The sequence below is a fragment of the Cricetulus griseus genome, chromosome 5 (genome assembly GCF_003668045.3).
Source record: "Cricetulus griseus strain 17A/GY chromosome 5, alternate assembly CriGri-PICRH-1.0, whole genome shotgun sequence".
Lineage (NCBI taxonomy): Eukaryota > Metazoa > Chordata > Mammalia > Rodentia > Cricetidae > Cricetulus > Cricetulus griseus.
This window is the reverse complement of record NC_048598.1, coordinates 91419159-91440575: the sequence shown is the minus strand read 5'-3', so window position 1 is coordinate 91440575 and position 21417 is coordinate 91419159. Positions and strand designations below refer to the sequence as shown.

The following is a 21417-nucleotide window of genomic DNA, read 5'->3' as shown; positions in this document are numbered from 1 at the left end:
GGCCCTAGAGTACAAGAGGTTGTCACATACAGTGAACAGGAGTTAGGACTTAGTATCTCAGAAATTGTGTGTTTAGTGCTATAGAGAAAAAGAATACCTTGTTGCCAGGCGTGGATTGGCACATCTTAACTCAATGATTAATTATCAAACTCTCATTGGAGAGGAAAGTTATTATTATTGTTTACTCTTTATTATTTTTGTTTCTTTGAGACAGCCTGGGCTATTCTAGAATATCTCAAGCCTCAGCCTCCCCAGTGCTTGGGTTACAGACATGAGCTACCTAGATTAGATAGGTGAATTACTATGATTCATATATACAAATACTTAGATATGTTTCCATATCCATACATATACTATATGTATATAATGTATGTTTGATCCTGTGCATAGTATGTAATATGAATACATGTGCTTAGAATACACGAGGCTATTCGAAACAATGAACATTATTTATAAGGCCAGAACTGAGACTTGAATTCTGAACTAATATTTGAGCAACATTGATCAACCTCGTGGATTTATACTCAGGTTCTTATGTTCTAACCTCACATTAATGAAACAGTCTGAACCATAAGAAGGGTAGTAGTCAGATATAGACGTTTAGCACTCCCATGCAGCTAGAACCAGTAATGGGTGAATTCTCCTATTAGCAAACAAAATACCATTATGACACCTAGATAATTCTCATTCTCCATCATAGACCAAAGACTTTTTGGTAGAGCTGTTGACTGGATGCTGGCTTATTCGGTGATTGTGATTGATGGCCTTATTGTATTCAACTGATAGATTCCAATAAAAATCAGAACACGAGCTTTCTGTTCTGAATCGCAATCATTGTTTCTAGCCATATCGCTATCACTTGCTGTTCCATTTCCCAAGCATTGCGTGCTACAGAGGTTCTCACATGCTGCTTGTTTAAAGTTCTGTCCAGAGGACACTCACCCTTTAAAAAGTCTTGGCTAACTGGTTGTTTCTGGATCCATCCTACTCTGTTTGTTTTTGAATTTCTAATCAAGGATTATTGTGAAAATAATGCAAACTTGACCAATAATAACTCATGTCTAGATTATTTTAAGGAAAAATAGCATTAATAATAAACTATCACTTCCAGTTGTTTATTCCAATGATATAATAAAAGATAACTGGGCAGATTTCTAATTATGATTGTAGAACAAAAATAAACATTTCATTATTATGTTATGAAGACAGAAGTTAATAAGAAAGACTCTGGAAGTTGAATGGATTTCCATTAGTAGCTTAGTGGGAAGAAAATGGAGAGTATGCGATGGTATTGCCATTCAAGTAGATTATAAAACAGCCAAGATTCAATAATTGGATTTTTTCCTGGGGTGCCAAGAATGTGGTTACATGTTTATGTTCAGAGATTACTTAGAAAAGCAGTAAACTGCAAGATTTGTACAAGTAAACAAATAGCTTTCTGAATTTACTTCAAAAGCCCAGTAGGGGTTACAGGACCACCTCAATGGTTAAGAGTACATGCTGTTCTTCCAGAGGACATCGGGCAATTCCCAGTACCCATAGGGCAGCTTACAACTGCCTGTAACTCCAGTTCAATCGGTCAAGGGTCTTCTTCTGACCTCCATGGTCACCAGGCACACACTTGCTAACATATGCATACATGTAGACAAACCCATTACTTACATAAAATGGAAAATATCAAATCTTTAGAGCATGAAAGTAAAAATAAAATAATACATGTGCTGAAATAAAAATTTTTATAATAGGACTTTCAAAATTGGATGTCTAGAGTTTATATTTTCTCATTATTTTTCTGCCTGATTCCATATCAAACAATAAAATAGTTGATGTATGTGCTTCCTTGTATATGTAACTCTTTCTTTAAATGATCGTAGTGGTGGTTTCCTTTTCACACTGTTGTACTTCTTACACTGCCATATGTTCACTTGTTTTAAGTTTATTTCACTATGCATCTTTGTAAGCTACATCAAATCAATGGGTTGGGATGGGTGGATACATGTGTGCATGTATACATGCGTGGATGCATGGTTGAATGGCTAGGCATCTGGCCTAAGAGATCATTACAATTTACTGAAGGTGTAGATTGTCTCATTAGTTAGACATATAACTGTGGTTATGTATTATTTTTCTGGCCTCAGTTTCCTGACACATAAAATGAAAATCTTATATGAATGACTACTAAAGTCAGTCTCAGTGCAAGAAAATCTATGAATACTCAGAGAATCATGATTTCCTTCCTTGACATGATACACGCCAACAGTGAAATCCAGGATTTTGGAATCCTGCTGATTGAAGCTATCCACCTCTGGCATGCTACAGTCATAAATTATGTTTTGACTTCATTACCAATAAGGATTTTCAGTTTAACCTGTGTGACTAATTAGTCCATTCAGTCTCAATAGCGGGGCTAGAGATTCATTTTAACACCATTAAAAAGCCTCAATTTACATTTGTAAACATCTGTCAGTATTTAATTTGGAAGTAGCCTAAATCATTTCAAAAAGTGATTTGTCCAAAACCCAAAAACAAATAAAATGGAGACACTGGACTACCCCATTCTCTAGTTTCTCTTTCATCACCTATGTTCCACCACCAGTAGTATTTGGAGGTCTTACACCCCCAAATTCTGGTTATTGAGAATAGAGTTTTGAGATGCCTTTTTGAATGCTTGAACTTTGAACTGTTCCTCCAAATATGCTTTGGATAAAATTCAAAATGCAATGTGAGAAGAAAACAGACAGTAGGTCAAAGAAATAAGAGATGTGTCGTTTTATTTAAAAGCAATAATGTAGTTTCATGCTTTCTTACACCTCATTTCTTCCTTGAAGGGTTTATTGTGTTATATAAATTGGCTAAAACAGCATTCCCTTTTAATTAGGTGGGAGCCCAATGTTGTTCTCTCTCTTTTCCTTAAAATGCATTGCTTTGCAACATTATGCCCATGTTTCCACATTTCCTGAGTTTCACCTGTTAAGATAACTAGTGTCAAATGAACACACACACACACAAAAATGAGTGTTAATATGAGTAGATCTCTTTACCATGCTGGAGTTTCTCTACTCAGGCCCACTTTAACTGTGCCGAAACCGTTGCCTACATTTTAAGCAGCTGAAAAAAAAAAAGTATATTTGAAGAAAATTGAATAGCTTTCAAGTCTGTCTTTTCCCCAAGCAGAGAGATGATTTATGGTCACATTTTTGTAATTGCCTTAGGCATCAATTGGGAAAGAACATTCAAGAAATGTGAAAGCTGGCTATTTTCAGGGATGCAGAAGCTTTGCCCTAAATATTCATGAACGGTCAAGTTCACACATCGCATATTCAGATTGGATAAATAAGTATACAAATGGGTAGGTTGTCGTTGTTAGCAAGTACTTAAGTATGATGACACTTAGAACAGTAACTCTTCCATCTATATATCTTTGTGATATCCAGGAGAATAGACTATTGTAGTTTAGAACAATCATTTAAATTCAAGTTTTGGAATCAATGAAGTCTCTTGATTGCACACTTGGAATTTGCCCTTTTCCTCTGGTTGATGTTTCTTGTGTGTGTGTGTGTGTGTGTGTGTGTGTGTGTGTGTGTGTGTGTGTGTGTGTGTGTTTTACTGACATGGACTAGTGTTCCTCACAACCAAGTACCATGAAAATGATATGTTGAAACATTGTTCATAAACTTTGTTCATTCACTCCCCATCTATCTTTGTAACGACAAAGGCACTTGAGCTGTACTTTTTTTTTTCATGGCAAGTAGCATATATACTGCAAATGATGGGGTTGGGGGAGATTCCCTGTGAAAAAGAGAGTGTTGTTATAGTTTATAAACCACCAAGTGGTCTCCCCGGCATCCTTAACTACTGGGTAAATTGGGCTCATGGCTCCTGACTACATTTCCCCCAAGTCCTATCTGTAGGTGTTCAGGCACAGAATGTGATAGATTACGTTTTGATCCCTTGTGTCTTACATTCTTTCCATGTTGCTTTGCCTAAAGGTATGGAGGCCTAGGTTTTATAGACTTTTGAAAGAAGAATAGATGCTCACCATGCTCGGGCACAGACATTTCTCAATTAGGGACCGTCATCATGGTTCTTTGACTGTGAATGGTTAAATGCAGTGAGAGGACACACATCTGAATGGGTGGCTACTGCTATTTAAGGCTTTTGCTTGATAGCTACTCTGTCTCTTACAGTGGGTTGACTCTCTGCAAAAGGTTATAAACGTCAAGCAAAAGTCTACTAAAGAACAGAGTTGATTAATGTGACATATTGGAAGTTTTTAATACCGCACTCAATAGTAAGTCACAGAGAGTCAGCTCAAAGCACAGTGAATTAAATTTCAATTACACAGCTTTGGGTAGAGAATTGTTTGGTTAAATCCACCTCTTGAATGAAATTTGGTTGTTATTTTTTCCCTCCTTCCATGAGCCACTTCCTGATTTTTCACACCATGGGAATTTCATCCAAGGCTTCTATTAATTTAAGAATTCCACTTACAAAAGGATTGTTTGATTTTAGATTTTAATGAAAAAGATATACATGTAACAATCAAGAATATACATGCATTATTTCAGGAAAGTACATCAAAGCCTAAAATTTATTTTTATGAAAGATGCTTATTTGTCTGGTGATTTATTTTACTTGAAGAGTGTTACACAAGATACTATTAAATGACTTTTGTATTGCACATATGGTGTTTTATGAAAAGTAACACTGAAGCAACATTTTCTGCTTAAAAAGTAAAATTATCAGGGCTGGAGAGATGGCTCAGTCTTTAAAGGCTAGACTCACAACCAAAAATGAGAGGGGGGATTATGCCTAAAGGAAATAGGTTTTAGTAGATTGGCTTGCATTACTTAAGCACGAACATTGTGTAGAACATTGTCTAATGACTTACACATATGTAGCCATGGATTCATTTTAATAAGCAGTCTTCCTTTATAATTTATGTTTGCTTAAGTCACAATTTGAACAGAGACTGTAAAAGATGAATGCTTAAATATTACCTAACATAACTCTCAAATTTTAATATAATTCCTAATGTGAATCTTCCAGTTGAAAATAATTTGTATGTATAACTTTTACTTAAATATCTGAAACTGTACTACTTATAAATATAGTTCAAAGTGATTTAATTAAAACAGTTCCACCTTCATGAAATACTTAAAATCAGTGCTGGTAATATTGGAAATTTTTATTAACAATTATAATGGGATAATATTGTATTCTAAGTGCTTTCCATTCATTGACTTGCTCCTTGAAAACAATGTCTACTATATCATTTTTCCAGATAAGAAACAATAAAGCACATTCAATGATTACATTGAAATAACAGGCTTCCCTAATTTTAACACCTTTTATAATTCCTGTGGAATGAGTCATAAAGAGTATTTTAGACCCTTTCATAGCACTCTAAGTCTCTAATGAATAGATACCCACAGTAATTGCCCCAAACCAATGTCACAGGGGTTAACAACCTCCTATATCTCCCAATACCACCAAATGTCCCTTCAGATGCAGGGAAGGATGTGGAAGCAACATCACTATCAGGATGCGAGCCACTGGCTTAACGAATGTGTTCATATCTTCCTCCCCTTATCAAGAACGTTGCAGTAGTAACAGTTATCGATTGGATGGTTGCATCTAAAATTCCTTAAGAAAATGGAAACTTCTCTTGTAACTGTGATTAGTAGTTTAATTTTGATTACATAGAAAGTGTTCCCATTCTGGGTGAGGATAATAGCTTCCTGCTATAATTTGACCCTAGGAAAAAGCCCACTATCTGCTCTGAGATATAGTGGATTGATCTCCCTGAAGAACCCCCTAATTCAATCTCATGATACCATATCACCCATAAGGGTGATACGCTGCAGGATAGACTTGTGCTAAAAGCCCAGTGGCGTCTTTGGAGAAACTCGTGTTAATGAGATAAAGTACTGTTCACACCACTGGCTTGTGCCTTTCTCTGTGAACATCTATGCTTCTAGGAAATCTGGCTTTTTGAAATTCTTTCTTGAAAATAACACTGGGGTGGAGTGCATTAATCCAGAAACCCTTTTAAAGAAGTAAGAGCAAAACAAAATGAACCCATGTCTACGTGCTGCTCAAAGACGGGTGTTGATTTCAAGGTGTATTGCAAAGAGTCAACAAGGAAATAGATTCTGTTTTACGAACTGAAGACTCTGGATTTTAAAGATATTTTTAAGCCTTCATATGTCATTAAAGTTCCTCCTTCCTTGTCTCCACTTTTCTTGAAATTTGTTTCCAGTCATTATCTCTGACAATACAGCGGCACCCTAATGACTTTAGCCCATGCCATGCTATTCCAATTCCTGTTAAATGACAGCATCAGTTTGCTTTCAAGCATCTTCCAAGCCATCCAAATGTCCTGAACATTCTGCAAACTTTTGGTTTGCGCCATGGATCTGGCCTATTTTACCTTAGCATCAGCCCAATCTGATATAAACCCCTGCAAATTCCATGCAATGACTCCTCTGAGTTTATTACTACACGTCAGTGGCAGTAAAGCACAACCTTTGATGCTTGCCCGTGTGTTGATTATGTGACTAACTGCTAGGATTTACACACTCTGATTTTTATTACACTGACAGTTATCTTTTCAGCTGTAAGTGCAGTGAAGCAACTATTATGTCACAGAGGAAATAGTCACCTTTCCCCAGCCCACTCTACACACACGTTTCATTTACTATGAAACCTTGATGATGAAAAGGACAATGAAAAAGAAAAAGAAAAAGAAAAAAAGAAAAGGACAATGAAGAAACAGCATCTAATATCTGAACATTGTAAAAATGGCATTTGATTAAAAAATTTTAAAAACTGAAAAAACCTTAAATGAACTATGTTGCATCATTCTGCACCGAAAATAGTACATGCCTAATTTTCTCTCCCTGTGTTTCCCAATGAGGACAAGCTACATCTCAGAGATTTATGAAACTACCTGTTCACAAATGAAAAAAAAAGTTATGGCTGCTCTGCTTCAGGAAGCCAAGCATAAGTACTGCATAAAGCCCACTGGTGCATACATTGTAGCTCTCCAGGGCTGTAATCAATCTCAAATCATCTGTTTCTGCCAGGTTGTTTTAAACATCTGTGCGTCCCCATATGCAGCATCTCATTGTAGCTAGATGGTTGGGTATTTGCTAATTGTAGATCACCATTTCTATGTCCACATATACAATAAGTTGTAATCAAGATCTCTCATACATGGAGGTATTTCTGTAATAGGTCTAAACTTTGTTCGTAAATATAAGCTCTGTGTCTTGAGGAAGGGAAATAATGAGTTTGGTTTCTCAAGCTGTAATATAAACACAAACAGTGTTTCACTTGTAAATGAGACAGAGAAGACTTCATAGGGCACATTCAATTAACCTACCTACTGTGATTCTTTTGCAGACCACAGATGATATCCTTGTGGCCTCGGCAGAATGTCCCAGCGACGATGAGGACATTGACCCCTGTGAGCCGAGCTCAGGTGGGTTAGGTTAGTCAATTTTTTTTCTTACTTCCTTGCCTTTATTGTAAATCTTTGTTGCATGTAATATTCCTTAGAAGAGATGCCCACTTATATGTAGAGCACTACCTTAGGCTACATCATTGTAAAATGCATATTATACTATGGGTTCTTAGCTTCAAGTGGGGAGATATGTGCTGGTAATTTGAGAGGTGGAGGCAGGGGAATGAGGATTTCATCCTGGGCTGCGTAGTGAGGTGAAGTCCAGACTTGACTATAGGAGACTGTTATGGGAGCTCAATAGGTCTTAATAACAAGAGACCTGAGTCAGATATAGGGGAAAATGCTGAGAGATCAGAGAGAAGAAATAGCAAGCCAAAGCCACCTCTATCTCACTAGCTTCCCAGTGTAAAAGAGACTGAGTTCCTGTCTCCTCCCACCTGCCTAGTCATCTCACTTCCTGTCTGTCTGTACAGACCTCCATACCTCCATGGTTACCTAGCAGCAAGCTCCACCCTCTGATCTTCAGACAGGCTTTATTTGCTCAAACAAGATATAATCACAGGAGACTCTGTCTCAAAATACTAAAACCCAACCAAATAACGACAAACAAAATATTATCCAATGGATCTTTGTCTTTTTTTTTTTTTTTTTTTTTTTTTTTTTGGTTTTTCGAAACAAGGTTTCTCTGCTGTCCTGGGGTCTTTGTCTTTTGGTTGTATAAATTTCTCACTTTAAAAAAACATTAAAAACCCAAACCACCAAGAATAGGAGTTTTTGTGAAAACAGTAGAGAGGGGAGTAGTAGCACACATGAGCTACTTACTGTTCACATTCCAGTATCCCACAGTCATTTTATATATAGTTTAGAATGGACTTTCCCTATGGTCAATTGTAGTACAACAGGAAAGCTAACAATTTAAAGTGAATTGTGAAAAATCATTTGGCCTTTGTACTGAAAAAAAAATCATTCCCATGATTCAGTCTGACTGAAAACTATCTTAAGTGATATATTTTTGAATTTTGAAAGTTAGAACATTGTAGCAATAGCAAAACAGCAGGTACAGTCCTTGACAATTTTAAAAGAGAAAGATTTGAGTCTTTCTGTGTTTCCCCAAAGTTCAAGCTGCATTTTACTCACAGATGAAGCCTAATTTCTCCTTCTTTGCAGCATGTTAGCATTTCATCTGATGAGGGTGATGTACTTTTCCCCGCCAAATATTCACAATACTAAATGCATGCCTATCAGTGCTACCTTCAATTCCTTGTGTCCGAACAAAATGGCTGCAGGAGATATGATCTGCCCATTACCTCATGATTTTCATAGATCTTACATAGAACCACAGAAAATCTTGTCTCAATAAAACAATTAATTTGTATTCTTATAAAGAAATATATAACACTTGAATGTTAGTTTACTCTTTCTCATTTTTAAATATGAACTATTTGGGGATGCATTGGTTGTATCACTTTTTGAGCACACTTATACGGATGTCACTACCATCTGTAAGTACGTAGGAGTAGCTGCCAGTGAGGGGAGTGTGCCCCTGTACAGTCTCAGCTGCAGCTGATGCTAGAGATGGCCTGAGCTACTTCAACTCCCCTTCTCAGCAGGTCAGCTCCCATAGGACTCTACTTGTAACTCTTCCATTTCTCGATTCTAACTTCTTGATCTCTTCTCAGATTTTCATGAGATTGTACTATCAGGCCATGATTATGGGCCCCAAGGTCCTGCCATTATTACTTATTTTTACTAATCTTTTTCTTTTTAAAAATTTATTTTTATTAATGCATTTTTTACATTCCAATCCCATTTCCTCCTCCCTCTCACTCCCCTCCCACTGACCCCCCCCCACCTCAGATCTGCTCCTCAGAGAGGGAAAGGCCTCCCAAAGGAAGTCTACTAAGTCTGTCCGATCATCTCGTTGAGGCAGGAAGGTTCTGCCACTATTTTAATGAATTTTCTCACTGCTCTCTCTATGCTAATTAAAAAGTGCAGGACATCATCATCATCATTATAATTTATCTCACCTCTGAATCAATCTTCCATTATGGATTATTCCAACAATAAACTCTGAATTTTGTGAGTTTGTAAGAGATTGAATTTTGTTTTCATAATTTTGAAAGTAGTCATCTTTTTCAGCATTTATACATTATTCCAATGGTAATGAGAACTGCATGAGTGCCAACTAATTGCAGTGCTTGCTGATTTTCCTCTGGCCAAATCCCTCTTCTATTGAGCATCCGCGATCATCCTCTTTAGACAGAGTCCTTACTTTAAGTGCCCAGTAAATCCAGCGTGAGGACTTTAATTGCACTTGAAATTGTCACTTTGTCTTTCTTCTTGAGCAAAATGCTCCAATTACCTCTAGCACTGCCTACAGGCCCTATTAAACACTCCTTAGAAACTGGTCCATAGTCTCTGTGTTTTTCTGGGAACAGGGGATCTAGGAACAGGATGATAGGGAAAAGAGAAAAAAAGATGGAGTCCTGGAAAGAGGAAGATAACCTTTCCTTTTCCCCTTCTCCATGTTAAAGTTGAAAAATGTACATGTGTGAGTTTCTGATTGTGAATATGATGTGACCACAAGCACTGAGGCCCTGGGACACCAGAAGCATCAAATCCCCTTGGAGCTGCCTTTGTGGATGCTGGGTACTGAACTTGGGTCCTTTGCAAGAGCAGTACATGTTATTAACCACTGTCATCCTCCAGCTTTTCCTCCTTTTAATTCACCTGACTTTTGCTGTTTTGTTAAATGTCTAAAACAGCAAGAAGCACATAGCATCTTGTTAATAGCTGAGCTCCAGATGGCTTGCTGGCCTCTATTCTTTATGAATTTAAGATTACCTAATTTATTTGGGAATCTACCTACTACTAATTTGCCAGTGTAGATCTCTATCCTCAACCCTAAGACGGCAGTATGAAGCAGGAACCTCTAAAAATGCATCCCTCCATGGAGCACGTGTTTATACAAGAATATAAATTTATATACTTTTCTAATACACTGTCTGCTGCCCAAAATACAAGATGCAGACCTACTGATTCTATTCTGTAACAACCATTTTAACCTATGAGTGTGTGTCTGGGTCTGGGTCTGGGTCTGTGTATCTGTGTGTGTGTAACTGTGTGTGTGTGTGTGTGTGTGTGTGTGTGTGTAGGTGTGTGTTTGTTTACATGCCTACAAAGGCCAGGGGAAAACAGTAGGTCCCTGCTCCATGCTCTGTCATTCTTTGCCTTACTCCTTTGAGACAAGGTCTCTCACTGAACCTGGAGCTTGTGGTGCATGTAGTGTAGTCTAGGCTGGCTGGTGAAGAAGCTCCAAGGATCTGCCTGACTCTGTCCTGGAAACATTGGGGATACAGGTATGCAAGACTATTTTTTAATTGATTTTTTTTTTTCTGAAACAGGGTCTTAGTATATAACTCTGGCTGGTCTGGAACTTGTGCAGACCAGGCTGCCCTAGAACTCCCAGAAATCTGTTTGACTCTACCTCTGGAGTACTGGGATTAAAGGTGTGAATCACCACATACAGTGATCAGGGCTTTTTTTTTTTTTTTTTTTTTTTTTTAATCTGGGTACTGGGGATTTGACCTGGGATCCTCATACTTGCACAGCAAGTTCTCTTACCCAAATGAGCCATCTCCCCTGCTCCCACTTACATGTTCTTGCACAAGCCCGGTGCACTGATCTTGCTATCTTGCACTCCCTTACTCCTTAGTTTTCTGCTCATCAATTCTTGCTAGAGTAGTTAGGTACTTTAGAGCAGGTACTGCCACATCTGTGGGATCACTAGCTACCAGCTGTCCTGGTGACCTTACCTGTCCTATTGACTGTAGTGATCCATCAAGGGCTTCTCTTTTTGTATTGTAATCTTTTCGATACGTGTAATCTTTTCAGACATTGACTTTCCCATTCAACTCTCTGATTTCCTTCCAGACTATTCTTTAATGATTCCTGTAATATTGTGCCCTTAGCAAAATGATATTATTTGTATAATAGCATTAATTACAATTCTCAGTTTATGTAGATTTTCTTCTTTATAGCTGGTATTTAAGAAAGGTGGTCTATTTTCTTGGCCTTGTTTGAATCTGAATATTGCTTTCCTTTGAGACTCTGCTTCTGCAGGCTTTTGTTGATAATTGTACCATGTCCTTAAATCTCTTTTCCAGTTGTCTCTATATGAACAGAAGATGATATTGGTAATAGTTGGATTTGCTACCATTAGACTTCGGTCATTGGTAGACATATCTAGGTAAAAATCGTTTCACATATAAGCAACTCAAACTTTGGGAAACTCAGGTCTTTGGAAAAAACTAACAGGTAAAGGGAAATATTTAGAGATAAACTTGTGTTCATTGTGCATCAGTATTCCCTAAACTGGTAAAAACCAGCTGTGTATCAAGATGTTCACAATTTGGTACCACACACTTTTTCTGGGTATTTCATTCTACCTAAATATTGAAGTACGAAAGTCTGTTATCACAAAGTCCACCACTCCCTTGTCACATACCCACACCTTCAAAAGCAGGAAAAGGATTTTTCACTGGAATTGTATCACCTTCGATATTCGGATGCCTTCCTTCCTAAAGATGCTGAAAAACAAACATGGAAAGCAATCTAGCCTCTTCTTCATCACTGGCAAATTATACCTTTTATGAAGGTTTGCGTAGATTTGAATTGCTTTTTGACCCCACTCAGGACTCTCAATGAGGAGGGAGTTGTCTATTTAGTTATTAATTTCATCATTGTTCAAATACTAACAAGTCATAATATTCATCCACTCCTGAGCCAGCCCTGGGGGAAAAAAAAAACACAGTGTATACCTTGACCTGATCCCCTCCCCACTCCACCCCAACCCCAGCCACCAGGATTATTTTTCATTCTATCTCAGAAGCCACCCAACATTTTGTGCTTTTTTATTTTTTTCTCTCCTGATTTTCAAGTCCTTCATCTCAGACATTAAAATATCACCCATTTTTTAGAGGCATTTCCAGCACTGAAGTGAATGCAGCTAAGGTAATTATTCCAATGCCTCTAATAAACTGGAGCACAAATGACAGCTTTTCTTTTCTTTTCCAATTCATTTCTATAAAAGTAATATCCGAGCTATTTTTTCCCTCTTACATAACCCTGTTACTTTTTGGGGGCTAAAAATTGATAGGCAACTGATGAGACCGCTTGGGCCCCCCGATGGGAACAGAGCATGTTGAAACTAGATCAGGGACAACCCCCTGGGTAGAAACACATGGAACTCAATTACAGTTGACTCCAGCCACATGGTCCTGCGTGGTTAGAATTGGATGATAGCTCCACACCGATACAGTGAAGGTTTTAGGATACAAAAAGAGGCCAGGCCACACAAGACAGCTAACTGAATCCCATCTCCACAGGTAGGAGCTTCACACTCCCACTGGTCACAGGCCATCACTGCCCAAATATGCCCTTTTTATGCTACATGAACACTGACAGATGGATGACCTTCAACATGGATTTCCTTTGAAACAAACAGAAAAACATATGCACCTTCTGTGCTTTTTTTCCCCTCAGCCAAGACATGCTTTTTGGAATGGATGGCTAGCGGGTGGGAAGTATGTTGAACAATGGCTTGTCCTAATATATGTTTTTGAATTTTCCCTGGAGCTACTATTTTTGTTATATTGTAGGTATGTTAAGTATACATTTTTCCTATGTCTCTTTTATGAAATAAGTATTTGTAAGCTAGGTTTCGCCGACACCATTTATTTTGGATTTGCTCAGTAAATTGATGGAACATCAACATCACACTCACCTAAATTCTCAGGTGGCATCCATCTATCTGGAGCTTTGTGCCTTCTCTTGTGTCCTTGGTGAAATTTGGGAAGTGTGGTTTCCATGCTGATATTTAAAATACTCAATGAAAATAATGACCCCCCTGTTTTTTGTTTGTTTGTTTGTTTGTTTGTTTGTTTTGGTGTGGAAGTTTCCTGGTGAAGAACTCCAATCCATCTTGTCCAGAAGTGAAAACAAATTCAGCTTCCTCCTTCCCCCTCTAGAAAAATCCTCTTATACTGACAATAGTGACAACTGATTAAGTGGGAGACTTTTCAACTAAGTAAAGCATTGTTGCACTTGAAAAATGAAAAGCCCCTTGAATAATAAGATTAGTCTTCATCAATCTCTCTCTGTATGTGTTCTCTCTCTCTCTCTCTCTCTCTCTCTCTCTCTCTCTCTCTCTCTCTCTCTCTCTCTCGGTGTGTGTGTGTGTGTGTGTGTGTGTGTGTGTGTGTGTGTATCTCTTCTGCTTTGTCTGAGGCAATGGAGGTGAGCAGTCAGCCCAGCCGATGTAAACCACCTTGTTTGGACATGGGTTACATTTCATGGATCAAAGCTCAGGTGTATGAGTAATGACAGATAACAAGTATCTTTTAGATTTAGTGAAGACAGATCCTATGTCATCGCTACTTTTAGTCCTTACAAACATTATCCTGTTTCTCATTTAAACATAACTATAAAGTGTTTTCATAGCTGTATGAGATTCAGATTGATCCTGACTGAAGTCATACTGCAACTCTCACCATTCTGCTTGACAGAAAGTGGACTTTTGGTTTCTTGAAATTCAGGTTGTTCCTCTAAAATTTAGGAACCTCACAAATACAGAATTAGCTTTTAAGATGTTCATTTAAATAATTCGCTGGAATAAATTTAAGTTTGAAGGCAAAAGGTCCTTCACATGTATTACTATTCATTAGAGAAAATTTGCTACAATTACTATGCAATTTTGAGTGGTTTTCCAGTGTGCTATTTTGAGAAAAAGATCAAAGGATTTCTATTGCACTGATCCCATTAACCATTAGGAATAAAAATATGTATATTGAACAAGCTGCATCTTTTCATTAAATAAGTAATCTCAATCATTTAAAGGAATATATCATTTATTAGACCATATTTTTGAGACTGATTTAGAAGACAATTTTGTTCTCCGTTTAAATTTGGGTTATTTATTATGCAATTATTCAAAAGTGAGTCTAATTAGCCGATAATAGCCAACACATTGCTGTTAAAATGGAGGATTTTGAGCCAGAAAAACAGCATCAGGAACGTTCCATTTTCAGGAACATGTAGTATCTCCTGGGTACCTGGGCTGGGTCAGCATGGAGGCCCAGTCAGCATGTAGGACGGGTGGCTGAAGTTTGGCACTGAGGATGCTATTGGCGTGCAATATTCTGGCTTGGGACTATTTTTTGTTTACTTGGCTTTTGTTTTTGTTTTTGCCATATATAAATTTAATTCTCCAGAATACTGGGTAAAAGCTGATAGAATACGGTCATAAGAGAAGAAAGGCACATATTTTTATTCTTAATCTTCTTCCCTCCTCCCTCATTTTCCCTTCCTTCCTTCCTTCCTTCTTTCCCTGGCCCTCTGCCTGTCTTCCCTGGGCTGGCGATTAGACTGCTGCCCTCTTATGCTTGGCAATTGCTCTACTTCTGAGCAAGATTGCTTTGAGCCAATGGCTTCCCCTCAGCTAGGTTAAACCACGAGGTGGACCTCTCCCCTCCTAGAAGAAACTGGAGTGTGAGCATGTTATCTCCCTGATGTTTACATTACAAAGGAATGGTTCCCAGGTCCTCTTTTTTTGTTGTTGTTTTGATTTTTCGAGACAGGGTTTCTCTGTGTAGCTTTGTTACCAGGCTGGCCTGGAATCCTGCCTTTGCCTCCGGAGTGCTGGTATTAAAGGCATGTGCCACCACCTGCATTTAACTAGGTAGAGGTCTTAAAACTCTAAAGCGACTTTAAAAATATTTACATATCACTCAAATTACAAGTGTTCCATGGAAAGAAATGTTAGAAAGCCCAAGGGGCGGGAGAAAGCCAGTCTGCTGATGAGTCAGCCTAAGTTAAATTGCTCGGGTTTGCCTTCACCTACATCATGTCAGTACCAATGTCATCTAAAAATTTTAGAGTCTCACCCAGGGCAGACATGTTACCAAAGAAATTAGGGTCCCCTCTCAGTCTCTTTGTTGCGTTAATAGAAAAAGCACACATAGGAGAAAGTTCGGCGATAATTTTATTCGCGTTTAAAAGAAAAGCCCAGGGCAGGCAAGCTTCCTGAGAGAAGAAGGAGACAAGGAAGAAGAAAGTGTTATTTTAGTTAGACATGGGTTTCGCAAGCAGGCAGCCACAAGGAAAAGGGGTCTTGGGATGGTTATGGAGAGCTTCAGAGAAAATCAGAGAGAAAGCCCCAAATATCAAAAGTACCATGCAAAGCCTAAGTAAACTGGGGGGGGGGGAGGAATAAGAAGTGGGTAAGGGAGGAGAGAAGCAGGGGCCGGGTGGTGCTTTCAGAAAAGCAGGCAGGCTTAAACCAGCCACACAGCAGCAGCTCCAGAAGTGGCTGAACAGAGGACAGGAAGGGGATTCTAGGAAGAGAAAGAACATAATCTCATTCGAAAGACAAATATTGCTCCCGTCTCTTCCACGCACGGCGGGCAAATCTGCCTTTCTGGGAGTGGATAGACCTGCCTAACTGATTGAATTCTTAAGAGAGGAGATGGTGACCTGTTTTCTGCCCGGCAAACAGATTCCGTTCCTTAGGCTAGGAGGCGCTGCACAACACTGGGAGGCTGTGGTGCGGGTGGGAGACAAAACTCAAATAGGACTTTGGTCTGTTCCCCTAGTCCCCAGTGTAAATCAGTATTGACCTTTCTGTAATGTTTGGATTTTGTCTTTTAATATAATAACACAGATGGATTTTGGATATACCTTACTAAGTCCCTTGACGGCATTTTTAATTTTTGTGATATGAAATGGGATGCTTTAGTCATGAGGACTAGCTATGATCCAGACCTTGGAAGCAAGCAGAACTCCTCTGAGATGCAGCCCTTTCCGACCTTGGAAAAGGCTGTTCCGTATTTTTAATGCTCAGCTTCTCAGTCCAGTCCATAAGAATGAGTGGAATGAATAGGGTTATTGTGAGGTTGGCAACACAGAGGAAAGACATGCATTGCCCAGGTGAGGTTCAGGCAGTACTTGAGGGTTTAGTAAGTAACGGTGGTGATAGGGTGTAATGAGTAACTGTGATGAATACAAGAACATCGAGAGAAGGCACCACTCCTGGCATCGGGTTTGGTAAGCAGATGCCTCATTCTGCTTCCTAGGAAGATTCCTGAATCTGTTACACAGATTGCTCTGAATGGAAAGGGCACAGTCCTTTTAGCATTAGAGAAAATGGGCTCCATTAAATGTTTCATCTAGGGCTGAAAATGTAGCTCACTTGGCACAGTACTTCCTTAACATGTATGAACCCCCCAGGGTTCGACTCCTAACAGTGCATAAACAGGGTATGGTAGTGAGCATACTCAGGAGGTACAGGCAGGAGAATCGGTCAAGGTCAACCTCAACTACGTAGCAAATTCAAGCCAACAAATGTTGCATGAGACATGGTCAAAAGAGAGAAAAAAGTCTCAACTAACACATGATTAGTTGCTTGTATAATTAACATATACACACTATCTTGCCACATTTGGTTAAACTTGAAATTACTATATACACATATATTATATCTGTGTGTCTATAAATGTATACTATATATATGTGTATATATATATACACATATATACACATATATATGCCGATACAGTGTCATATATACTAAACAACAATATCCATTCACTAAGGGCCGAAGAACACATTTTAAGCAGCTTAAATGTCTGGTATCAAAGCATCAACAACTTGTTTGATATCACCATTTCATTGGGAAATGATAATATGCCACAAAGTCTTTCTACAATACAGCACATATCCTGTTGTGCTTTGGAAGGACACAATACCATACATCCCCACACTCTAAAAACACACCAGCCATGAGAGGAGAAATGTAATGTATTCAGAAAAATATAGTCTAAGTCTATCTCTCATGAAAATCTGAAGCCTTGGAAGAATGGAGCTGTGTTATGTTGTAATTTGTGCCAAATCCCTGTTTTAATAACAAAGTTGGTTTCCTGTGGAGTTTTCCTGGTACCTTATTAATTCCATTTCCTCAGATGTTATGAGGGGTAAACCGGCATATTCTGAATCCCACTCCACGGGGTATGCTGCCTCCACGAAGAGCCAATATGCTTTCTTGTCATCAGCTCATATGTTCCAAGGAGCAGCAAATGTTACATTTGGCGCCAGTTCTCGGGTCTCGTCCCCACATACTGACATGTTAAAGAGGTCACTGTCATCCTTATTAGACCCTCACTCAGTCACACACTGTTACACAAGCCTAGTAGTGGTAACAAACAAGAAAGGCTTTAATGAATTGTCCAGGTTTTTAAGGAAAAAAAAAAAAAAAGATGTGCTAAAGATACCAGTACTACAAAGACATTTAAAAATAATAATAAACTTTTTTGTTTGTTTTTAAAAAGAAGGACAAGTATGAATTGGCTACATCTGGAAATGCCATAACCTTATATTTCATTGAGTGAACTTGGGAAGTCTGGGTATGCGAGTTCCAATCCACGGTCATCCCTCAGATGTGTGATCAAAAGCACATCATTGAACCTGCATACCCGACTTTTAACACCTGCAGAACTACATGAATAATAAAAAATTTGATGCCAATACTGTGCTGATAACAATAAGACCAGGACTATGGAGTGCTCAGTGTAGTGTGCTCCACATAAATCTTGATGGAAAATAGCTATTATTGGTACTAGTAAATAAGGAGTAAATCATATAAGCAACAGAAATAAATCTACTTCTCCAACCTGAAGGAAACATTACTAGTTGGCACTTTAGCATCTAGCAGGGTGTTTTTATAGCGTGCTTCTGAAGTTCACCAGTATGCAGAATTTGTTTGAGAACCACTACAACTGAGTAAAATAAGATACACATTTCACATTGCCCTGCCTGTTCTGCTGCAATGAGAAAAGGGTACACATCTCAAGATATTTTCATTTGGGGAATTAAAAAATCCTAGGGCTTTGCCCCACAGAGTTTTTGAGAGAACAACAAAAACAAAAATGACATATCCTTTCTGTTTGTACTTCTTCCTAAGACATTCAAGGATGCTCAGTGCAGCATGACTTACTGGTCATCCCACCCACACAAGATCCACCCCTGGCCACTGTGATGGGTGGTTTGTCTTCCATTATTTCCCCAGTCTAGTCCTAACAGGCTCCCTTCTAGTAGGCTCACAGAGGGAGGTATCTAATCTTTCACCTTGCCTATTAAACTGACAAGAGAATATGATCATTTCCCAATGAAAGAAAATGGAGCCAACAGAAGCTCCATGACCGGACTATATAAAGATGCCCCACCCCCCAAAGGAAATACACCTAGTTCTAGATCCGGAGGCCTGCACTCTACCCCACTACCCACCCAGAAAGCCTGGAGCTTCGAAGGATGTTCTTTAGACCCCCCAGGGAGGGAGTGGAATACCTCAGACTCAGAATGCACTTGCAGCAGCAGCTCCTCCCTGGATTTCACCCAGACCACATCATTTCAGAGCAGGCGAGGAAAGAAGAAGAAGTTTCTAAAAGAAACTCTAAAACCTAATGGAAAGGGTTTTTAAGGGAATAAACCACCTCAGCTTAGGCAGTCTTAGATGATTGCTTTCATGATACCTAAAATCATAAGCTATCACAATAAAAACTTGAAAGGTGGAGAAATGTAATTCACTCCAACAACAGCATCCAGAGAACACTATTGCATTAAACAAAGGTTTCTCAGATAAATAGAAACACAATTCATATGCAGTGCCACTGTTAATGGTTTAAAACAACATGGCCATGATATAGAGGCCGTTTTTTTGTTTTGTTTTGTTTGCCACCTGACTTCACAAAGCTTCTGTTCACAAAAGGGAAGTGCTCAGACACAACTGTCCTCTCAGAGACAATGCCCCTGGTCATGCCTGCTTCAGACAACTGAACCATGGAGGGTGGCCTCTACTACAGAGTGTCTAACTGTCGGGAAAGCTGCTGAATCAGTTACTTTTGTAAGGAAATGTGGAGAAAATAATTAGGTCATCATGTTTTTATCAAGACCTTTGATCATTTCACAGCAGTTTGATCAACTGTTATCCTGCCTGCTCTGAACTTCAAGGTGACACTTGGTGACATACAATTCAAGCGTCACCATTATGTTCTGAGAAAGAGGTGTTGGGCAAGGGTAATGAGTTGCCCACCACTGCTTTAACAAGTTAGGTAAAGATTCTGGATTAGAAATTAGTGCTTAACCCAGTATTACCTTGCTCACTCTGCAGTGTATATGGACAATTTGGTGGGCAAGCAGAATGGCAGCAACAAAGGACAGGGTGACAGGAAGACTGGGAGAACACAAGAGATGAAGAGGACCATGACCAGGGGAGACAGAAACATACAGCTGCTTAGGGCAGGTGCCTACTGTTCGATGCTGTTACGTGTAATACAACGCTCAAGTAGAAAATGCCAACAGATTACTTGGCAATCATGAGTGTAGATGCATTAAACTGAAGAAAGTGTAATAGTGGCAGACTTTAGGCTTAGGGAGCCTAAATTACCTAAGCTCTTTGAGGCTGTTTCATTCCCTTTAACACCCATAGCCTCAGAGCTAGGGCACGTGGGGAATAAATCCGATAATGCGTACATAGAACACAGCAGAGAGCCTCGTTAGCCACAACTACGAGAGGCAATCGTTGTTTGCTTAGTAAAAATAGGAAAATAAACTCTGTTTTTACAGTGAATCAAGCATGATTGGCGCTGCACTGAATGCCAGTTAATGATTACGTTGTATCAGAAATATCTACCAGGGATACTATTTGGAAGGAAGTTAAGAGGCTTTTGCTAATACTGCATATTTACATAAAGTACATCTGAGGTTTTGCGAAACAGTCCATGGAGATTTCCAAAGGTCCGCCTTTACTTATAAAAATCATGTAAAATGGGTAGGGTGGTGGTGGCATACTCCTTTAATTCCAGCACTTTGGAGGCAGAGGCAGGCACATCTCTGAGTTCGAGGCCAGCCCGGTCTACAGAGCGAGTTCTAGGGTAGCTGGGCTGTTACACAAATCCTATCTCGAAAAACAAAACAAAACAAAAAAATCATGAAAAAGAAAAAGTCAGTGGCACTCAGTAGGCAGACGCAGGAGGATCTCTGTGACTTCGAGACCAGCCTGGTCTACAGGAATTAGTTCCAGGACAGTCTCCAAAGCCACAGAGAAACTGTGTCTCAAACCCCTACTCCCCCCAAAAAAGTCAGCTGTTAGCTTCTGTCAGGGAGCTGAGAGAAATGTCACAATACCCACACATCCATGGTCTCATACAAAGTGCCTCGTGCTCTAGCTGGAATCATGGTGCCCTCTACCTATAACCAGGTTCTGAATATATCCCTTACTCCAGGCCTTGGGATGATCCCTTGGTGTTGTGTGAGACAGATGATGCTTTCTAGGTCCATGGCTTTCTGGGTGTTGTAGGAAACTACTTCTCTATGAAGAAGCAAAGAACTTGGTAAGAAAGAGCATCATTTACAACTTAACACGTAGGCCCTCTTACTTTGTCCTTCTGAAATGTAACCCACTTTGATGGAAATCATATTTAAACAATCCAGGCTACTTGGCTTGGAAACTGGTGTGCTCCCACTGCTGTTTCTGTGGCTTTTCCTCTGCCAGACAGTTGAGGGAGTTCAGTCAGATGAGAGCCTGCTTTAGCACCCTCATCCCAGCATCAAGAAGACTGGGAAGGACTCGTAAAACTTCTACAACTGGGGGCTGGAGAGATGGCTCAGGGGTTAAGAGCACTGGACTCTTCTTCCAGAGGACCCAGATTCAATTCCCAGCATCGACATGGCAGCTCACAACTGACTGTAACTTCAAGATCTAACCCCCTCAAACAGACATACATGCACACAAAATACCAATGCATGTAAAGTAAAATTAACTAAATTAAAAAAAAAAAAAAGCTTTCACAACAGCTCTGCTGATCAACAGGACTCACAGTTAGCTATCAACTATTTAT

At 39.2% G+C, this 21417-nt stretch overlaps 1 protein-coding gene across 26 annotated transcripts in view; it reads left to right on the top strand.

Moving 5' to 3' along the window:
* Nrxn1 (neurexin 1) overlaps nucleotides 1–21417 on the top strand; it is a 1056958-nt gene that overhangs the window by 1024653 nt on the left and 10888 nt on the right. For 14 of the 26 annotated variants that reach the window (XM_035445199.1, XM_035445194.1, XM_035445188.1 and 11 more), the window contains one exon: nucleotides 7408–7495. In XM_035445199.1, the coding sequence (XP_035301090.1) occupies nucleotides 7408–7495 (88 nt within the window). Of the gene's footprint in view, nucleotides 1–1280; nucleotides 1305–7404; nucleotides 7496–21417 lie in introns of those variants that run through there. The other 12 variants (XM_035445200.1, XM_035445197.1, XM_035445198.1 and 9 more) reach the window with 3 other exon arrangements.